The sequence below is a fragment of the Nelusetta ayraudi genome, unplaced genomic scaffold, assembly GCF_046127955.1.
Source record: "Nelusetta ayraudi isolate G7.1 ecotype Tasmania unplaced genomic scaffold, CSIRO-AGI_Nayr_v1 ptg000015l, whole genome shotgun sequence".
In the NCBI taxonomy this organism is placed as follows: Eukaryota; Metazoa; Chordata; class Actinopteri; order Tetraodontiformes; family Monacanthidae; genus Nelusetta; species Nelusetta ayraudi.
Genome location: NW_027466065.1, coordinates 3,290,610 through 3,298,884, shown reverse-complemented (window position 1 = coordinate 3,298,884; position 8,275 = coordinate 3,290,610). Strand labels below are relative to the sequence as shown.

The window sequence follows — 8,275 nt, the reverse complement described above, 5'->3', positions numbered from 1 at the left end:
ACCAGGCCTTTACGGTTATTCTTTGAAATGACATTTAATTTTACATTCAGTTCCGCCGGGCATATCCTCAGCTCACGGACTAGCAGCAGCCCTAACTTAACTAGGCAGCGTGTACTACTCAACGGTGCGCGTGGAGTCGCCGCTGCGGAGGAATACGCCATTCCGCGCAAGCAGTCATCCGTCTCGCCCGCCCGCCCGGCGTCCGCCCGCCTCCATCCTCCAAGCCAGCCTCAGTCAGTGGCAGACAGCCGTCCATCTCATCACCCGCGCAAGCGTCACCGGACCGGGGCTCACCATCACCAACAGACATGGCAAGTATTCAAACCTGATAAAGAGTGCGACTTAAGACGGGAGCCTAAACAGTCCGAGGTCCTGCAAAGTGAAGTTCGCGCGTTGACGGCGGTTGCGTGGAATCACTCTGAAGCCCGGGGTGGAGAGAGCGCGAGCGGAGCCGCGGAGCCGCGGAGCCGCCGCCTACCGCTGGCTGTCAGCTCCGGAGTGGACGAGGCGCGTCGACGAGCGAAAACTTCCCGACGCTGCCGGCGTATGTTCAGTTTGCCACAGCTGCACGAGCCGGTCAGATTGCCGCCGCGATGTTTTCATCCTTCGCGTCATGTCGGACTTCGTTTACCTGCAGCACCTGTCTTATTAATATGTGTTTGTTTGTTTTGTCTTTTGCCGCGGTTGTGTACTTGTGCGCTTGAACGCTTTGAACGGACTTTGAAAATTGGAATTGGACTTTTTGCATGCAGTTGCGTCACTGTAAGAAGTGAATGAGAAGACTTTTTTTTTTTTTTTTTTTTTTTTTTTTTTTTGGCCATGGCAAAGACTCTGTCAAAAACCGGCCCATTTCTGGAACTGTTTCTCAAAAATGAACCTGTTGACCGTGTCAGGTCTCCGTTGACACCGCCGGTAAAAGCAGTCTCGGGAGAGCCTTGGATACGTGTAGATTCTTCCAGCTCTGCTCGGGAACATATTCCCTCTCTGTATGCTTTCACGGGGATGTGCTCGTCCGGTCCAGTTGAGACCACCCAGGGGAGTGGTAGCCTCTTGCACAATGCGATGGTGTGTAAGTTTGAAACTGTTGGGAGGGTGTTGCCCACACCGTGTCCGGTTGACATGCGGAAAAACTTGATTATATTCCGCCGGAGGGACAGTTTTTCCATGCCGGTGCCGTCACTGTTGTACTCATAAAAACGAACGTTTTAAAACGTTGACGCCACACATCTGCCGTAAAGTCTTAGTTTTACTGCATTGATGGGGAGAATGAGGCCTCTCTTGGTCTCAGCACAGCAATGCTCAACCGATTTCTCAATTATTATTATTATTATTATTATTATTTTAATCATACTCAACGTGGTCCTGGTAAATTGTGGAGTTTGAATGAAGCTACACAAAGTTAATAAAGTCGTTAAATGACTCATCAAATGACTGGTGATAGTTGTCAGACCAGCCATTGGCTGCCGTCCACAGTAAACTGAAGCAGCATACTTGGCTTTTGTTCAAGGCAGGAAAACCTGTTTGCATAGGCTGCGGCTTGAAGTTTGTTCAGGGAATCCTGTTTATGATGTGAGCAAACACTTGGGCATGTCTTCACCTGCCACCACTGCACTTTGCCGTGCGCAAGCATTTCCTCGGCAGTGCAGTTCCTTTTTGTAGCGTACAAATATTTGACGCGGATCAAAGCAACCGTGCTTTCATATCTGCCATGTTCAAGGATAGCCAGCTGGCCTTCAAAGTGACGCCCTGGGATTCACTTATTTGTTTGATGGAGGTCTTTTTTTTATTATTATTTTGGTTTGGTTTTGTCATTTACAGTTCACAACTCACAACATAAGTTCAGCGAAACAGAAACAGGACAGTAAAATTGCTGAATTCACACTGAACGAGGCAAGCGTAGGGTGGCGGCAGCGCACCCATTCATTGCGTCCGTGCTACCATGGCGCAAGAGCGCGCGGCCGCTCAACGGCCTGAGCGGCGCGCCAGGTGGGCGCCTTCCGCCGCCACGCCTTGCGCCCGATTTTTTAAAAAAATAAAAAAATAAAAAAATTCGGGTGCTGCGCGCTGTGACGACATCTTGGCGCATCCAAGAGTAGAGCAGCCGGTTCTGAAAAATGTGGCCGGACGCAGAGCAGGGCGCCAGCAGGGGGAGCAGGAATGAGAAAAATGGAGGAAAAAGTTGCGTCTCGCAGTGTCCCGAGTGTAACATGTGATATGACGCCGAGCTCGGGGGGCGGGGGGGGCTCAAGACTAGCTTAAAAAAAAAAAAAAAATCTGTATCTGGTTGGCGACTCTGCTTGGTTCTCGGCGCTCTGACGTTCTCGTTAGCTCCGCCTCCGGTGCTCGTACTAGCCGCTACGTGTTTTGCATTCAGGTGATACCGGAGGCTTGAGTAACTGCGGTGGAACGAAAACTCGTTGCGCCACTGTTTGCACACGACATCCTCCCGCTTCCAACTCCATTTTTGCCGGAAACTCGTGCGAAGTACGTTGCGTGTTTCCTAGAGTATAAAATTAAATGCGAATCAAGGCGATAAAGTCCCGACCCTACTAAATATGAAAAAACAACAACTTTATGTTCATATATCGTCAGGCACAGTTCTATGTAGAGAACTTTTAACACATATTTAAAACACTGGTGCCGTGCTCTGCATCTGGGCACTTAATTTCCCTCCAGAACCGGCTGCTCTCCTATTGGACGCGATAAGATGTCGTCATCTGTGCCATACAGCGGCAAAAACACGTTCAGTGTGAATTCAAATCTCCCCCGCAACCCCAACCCAACCCATACCAGACTTATGGCGACAGGAGTACAGAAGTACATAGTAAAGGGTTCTAAGTACAGGATTAGCATAGCCAGATCTGACAGATAAAGAGAGAAAAAAAAGGAAAGGGGGAAAGAGATGACAGCAGGTAATGGCAGAGGGTTACAATACTATGTTATCTGCCTCCATATCATCAACAAATACTAAGAAAGGCTGCCAAATATAACATTTTTTTCCAATAGATCCACTGATTGTCTATCTTATCTTCTCCAGCTTGATAAAGTACAAGATTTCCCTAATCCTGTGACTGTGTGCTGGAGATGTTGGGTCTTTCCATTTCAATAATATCAGTCTCCTAGCTAGTAGAGAACAGAAAGTCAGCACAGTATTTTCCTTTGTTTCAAGTTGGGAGGCTATCTCAGCTACACCAATGGAGATGGCGTTATTTCCTTTCTGAAAATCTTAGAAAAGGGACCAAAAAAATGGATTGGCAAAAGGTGCAAAGCTTTGTCCAAAACGTGCGAGAGAGTGGGACGTTTATTTGAATTTATTTCAATAATTATTTTATTATTTGAATAATTGTTTACACTCAATATTTCCTGATTAGATGTGCAAAGTTGAACTTCTAGTGCAGGAAATTTGTGACTGAACTGTAAACTTGACAGCGCTTGTCTCTGGTATGTGAGGACTAAATGAGGGGGACAAGGTGTTTATAAGTGTTTCGCCCATACAAGTCACTTAATGCACAGACTTAAAACGCAGTTGCAGGAGACAGAAAGAGAATTGACAGCATCATCAAGGAAGGGTAGGGGGCGCTGTACTTACTGGGTTGATGAGTAACAGAAGTTGCTGCTGAGTGGATGGGTTACCTGCCTGCCGGTGGGGTTTTGATGTGACCCATGATGCAAAATGGGAGGTTTGAAAACCAGCCAACTGATCCGCCCCAGGAGCCTGCAACTGTAGTAGTGAGACGACAGGCCGCAGATTAACACGCACACAAGCCCCTTTACCCCCCACCCCGCCCCCAGTCTGGACTCTGTTACTTTCCACACACCTCAAATCAATTTTCGTGACGGCTTCGCGCAACCTCCTCCTCCAGGGGCCGAAGTGTTGAAGCCTCGTCAACTTTGCGGGACGGCAGCGGGGGGTGGTCACCTCATCTGCGCGTGGACCGCTACTGTACATGTGACGAGGGGACGAAGGGGCCCCGATGTGGATGTGAAAGGGTAGCCGCACTCCCGGGTGGCATGCAGGCGAGTAGCACCGCACCGGGCCAGGTGCACCGGCAGCCCTGAAGACATCACCTGGGGAATCGAGACACGCGTGGCCAAGGCACCGTGGACGTTTCAACAGGACAATAAGCTTTTCCGACAGCTTTTGATTCAGATGAAGCGCTTTCCACCCGTTGCTGATTGACTGGCCACTGTGGAGGAACTTTGATCATCCCTCCAGGCATCTGTTCCCTTTGGACGTTCATTCATACGACCACCAAGACTCGTCAGAAGGACTACAAAATATATTCTGCTTTCCGGTCTATTCAGAAATTTTCCTTTTTGCCGACAGCGATGTAAGTATTCATCGAGATGGGAGAATCCACAGTCCGCCCTTGTCGCCCTCTTCCATCTTTGCTTGACTTCCAAAAAGACTGACTGATGTCCGACTATAATTTTTTCAACCCATCCATTCCCCCGGTCCAACGGCACTGCAGCTGTCCGTACTGCTACCATGCGTTTGTCACGCTACAAAACAAAGCGGCCCTGTACCCGGCCGACGACGAGCTGGTGAGCTTGTCCACCCTTTACGACCTGCTGGACGAGCAGCAGCACTACTACCAGGAGCTCATTCAGCAGCAGGAAAGGAGCTACAGGGCCTTCCTGCAGATGTTGATGGACACGTCGTCCAGCCGCATGGACAGCCTGGTGCGAGAGATGCAGGACCTGAGGAACTGCCTGCAGAGAACCACGGCGGACCTGGCCGAGGTCAAAAGACAGGGCGTCCTGAACAGCAAGCGAGCCGAGTGCCTCGCAGAAGGCTTGGTGACGGTGCGCGGGGCGCTGGACGGCCGCGGCAGCAACCTGGCGGGAAGTGTGGGAAGTGCAGGAAGGAGAGGCGTGGAGCTGAAGCAGCGACGAGGAGGAGCAGGAGGAGTGTTGCGGATGGATGGAGGAGGAGGAAAAGGAGTCGGAGGCAGGTGCAGGGGAGTGAAAAAAGCTGAGCCGAAGGCAGCGAAGCTGGTGGCAGACCTCACAGACATCCACTTTGATAACTTCAAGGTTGGAAACACACACAAGTCCTGAAGAACTGATACGTTTTTAGGAGCATTTAGCTGAACTTGTTTGTTTGTGGGCATCAGTAAGTCAAATGGTCGTAGTTCATACTGGTGCCGGTATGCTGAGACTTGATGGACTGATGGAAAATGGATTGCAGTAGGATTTCTAGTCTCCGATGAATGGGCGTTTAACGTCTTTAGGATTAGAACTGTCAGCATTAATAAAGAGAACTTTGAAGGTTGACCTCAAGCGTGTTCAGAACCGGCAATGCGCTAAAGATTCTTTCCTCTCATTCTATTGTAGGCCGACCAGCTAACAGAAGAGCAGATTGCTGGTAAGACCGTCATCAGTAAATCCGCCTACAGTTTATTGTGCCTCCATTGTGTTCTTCATCCCCTCTGATGCCGCTGTTCCTTTGCTCGTTCAGAGTTTAAGGAGGCCTTCTCTCTGTTCGACAAGGACGGAGACGGCACCATCACCACCAAGGAGCTCGGCACTGTCATGAGGTCACTGGGTCAGAACCCGACTGAGGCGGAACTCCAAGATATGATCAACGAGGTGGACGCAGACGGTAGGTCCTGGCTCTTGCTCCTCATTTGGCGAGTTAAGTCATAAAAATCTTGAGTGAGTCATTTTTATTGGTGTTGATCATTGTAGAAAATATTTCATCATGTAAGCGGCGCTTGTCAAGCTTTTTGTCCAGTGACACAGTCCAGTCAACACGACATCCCTTTGATTTCTGCCCTCTAGGAAATGGGACCATTGACTTCCCTGAGTTCTTGACAATGATGGCGAGGAAGATGAAAGACACCGACAGTGAAGAGGAGATCAGGGAGGCCTTCAGGGTCTTTGACAAGGTGAGCCGTTGTCTCTTTCTCTCCGAAAACAGAATTTCATTCCAGAAATCAGTGGCCAGTGGTCTCAGGCACAGGCTTCCGCAAAGCCTGGGTGGAAACTGGGACAGTGAAGGGACAGTGTGTCATCCTCGTTGTTTGTTGTCCAGGATGGCAACGGGTTCATCTCCGCAGCGGAGCTCCGTCACGTGATGACCAACCTCGGGGAGAAGCTCACGGACGAGGAAGTGGACGAGATGATCCGAGAAGCAGACATTGACGGAGACGGTCAGGTCAACTATGAAGGTACAGGAGGACCATAGTGTCTGGAGGACACATTTCAACAGCAGCTATTTGTTTTTTGTTTTTTTCGAAAACTACATTTGTGCCAACGTGTTGAATTGTTCTGTTTTTCCAATGTTTCTCTACACAGAATTCGTTCAGATGATGACTGGCAAATGAACTGGCCTCCTGTCGACGACCAAGAATCAGTCAAATGTTTCACTTACCTCTTATTGCAAAAACCTACATTTTAGTCATACTGTTCTGTATAGACAACTTAAACTGAATGTTTGGAAACTGGAATTCCATCTGTGAACAAGTTCAAAAAAGGAAAAAAAAAAGACAAACAAAAAAAAAAGTCAATCTGCATGTACTAGCTTGTATTTCCTGCTCCCACCCCTCAGCGCTAAGCTGCCCCAATCAGATCTTGACTTTGTCAGCCAGTCAGCTCTCCCTGCAGCCATCTGATTCTTGCCCCTGTTCATCTGCTTCCTGGTTCCATCTGCCTGATGCCACCATGATCCTGCGGGCTGTCTGGTCGCCTCTCCACGACCACTTCCTGTCTTTTGTTATGTTTGGTTTGGTTTTCCTGTTCTTCATGCATGCAGCTTTCGGTGGGTGACTGTTGAGAGCCAACGGAGGCTGTCGCCGGGTCTCCAGTCGGTCCCGGGGGGCCTTCTGTAGCTGCAGCAGCAGCACTAGGAGGAGGAGGAGGGAGAAGTTAGTTAGTTGGTGGGGGTGGGTGAGAGTGAGTGAGTGCGTGCGTGAGTGAACCAGCAGTACCTTTGCAGTTTGCTAACCGTACTGATGTCAGTGACCACAGAGATATTTTTAAGAAAAGTGAAATATTAAAATGGAATAAATAAAGTTCCTTTTCGAATCTGTGTTTCTGGCATGTAAGGATACTCGCTCTATCCTCTGTGTGTTTACCTTTTTGTGAGGGTGGAGCCTGGGGTCGCGGGGGGTGGGAGGGGTACGAGCTCATTGGCGTGGGGTCGATTCTGGCTGCTTGGAGGGCCGGGGTGGGACTTAAACAAAAAACAACAAAAACAAAACGACGATACACAGGAGCTACTGTGGGAGGAACATCACACGAGTGTGATGCGTCACCCGCGAGTTGGCTCCTGCCGTCGTTCTTCTGCAGGGAGGTCAGTTTACATTCAAGCGGTGACGGGGTTCGGTGCTTTACGGCATTTCTATCTTGTGTTTTTTGTGTGAGTGTGTGTGTGTGTGTGAGTTTGCGTGCTGTACGGGTGCGGGACGGCCCGGCCCGGCCCAACTGTTCTGTTCAGTTGATCTGCATTCCAAGTTGTACATGCTAGTCTTTACATTTTGTTTTTCCAATAAAAGACCATGAACTGAAAAGAAGTTTCAGCTCTGTTGTGTTTCATACAGAAAATATGAGCGCGTCCTGAGCGAGTGGTCGGCAAAGTTCTGTCAGGAATGACGACCGTTTCGTTTATTTCGTTTTTTTTGTCATTTACTTTTCATTGGTTTTTAATTTTTGCACATAACAAACGACACAAAGACCTTTAGACAAATGCAAAAAATATCACGGGGGAAGTAATAATGCACAAAAAGAGATTGCTGAGCACCTCCTGTCAAGAACGTAAGCCATATAAGTAAAAAAAAAAGACATACAGTGTGTACACGTGTATTAATGAAAATGCGATAACTGGTTTTCAGTAAATACTTCCTTTTGTGTCCCGAGGTTAAAAGTAATTGTTTCCATCACAAAGACACACTCATCTGTACTGAGGTGCCTCCCTCTTCAGCCACTTCTTGGTTATGGACTCCTTGCAAGCTACCAGTAATATTCTCAGCAAACACCTTATCATTGCTACTCCACTCCATTTCTTCCAGATCAACTAGATATAACAATTTGAAACATACAGTTGATGTTGACGGACTGAGGCCCGGTTTTAAATAAAGAACAGAGAAGTGGTCATCAACGCTGTCTAGGAGGGCACGCACTGTACGAGAGAAAGAAGAAGAGAGCGAGCGGTGACGGACAGCAGCGTGTTATCTGAGGACTCCTCCACATCGTCTGTCTGCAGACCAGCACGCGTTGCCAGGCAACACAAGCCGGCATGGGGGTGGTTGCGAGTGAGAGAGATGGAGGGAGC

General features: G+C 48.8%; 1 protein-coding gene across 1 annotated transcript; it reads left to right on the top strand.

Moving 5' to 3' along the window:
• Positions 1–3,451: 3,451 nt before the first annotated feature.
• Positions 3,452–7,517, top strand: LOC142886397 (uncharacterized). The gene is made up of 6 exons (XM_076023514.1): positions 3,452–5,037; positions 5,338–5,368; positions 5,462–5,605; positions 5,785–5,891; positions 6,038–6,173; positions 6,301–7,517. The coding sequence occupies exons 1-6, from the start codon at positions 4,417–4,419 to the stop codon at positions 6,327–6,329; spliced, it is 1,068 nt and encodes a 355-aa protein (XP_075879629.1). The 5' UTR covers positions 3,452–4,416; the 3' UTR covers positions 6,330–7,517.
• Positions 7,518–8,275: the final 758 nt, after the last annotated feature.

Bases quoted from the DNA above. Each gene is read 5' to 3' on its own strand.
- LOC142886397 (XM_076023514.1), top strand. From the start codon at position 4,417: ATGTCCGACTATAATTTTTTCAACCCATCCATTCCCCCGGTCCAACGG. The intron at 5,369-5,461 runs GTAAGACCGTCA...TTGCTCGTTCAG, and splicing joins AACAGAAGAGCAGATTGCTG to AGTTTAAGGAGGCCTTCTCT. The intron at 6,174-6,300 runs GTACAGGAGGAC...TTCTCTACACAG, and splicing joins CGGTCAGGTCAACTATGAAG to AATTCGTTCAGATGATGACT.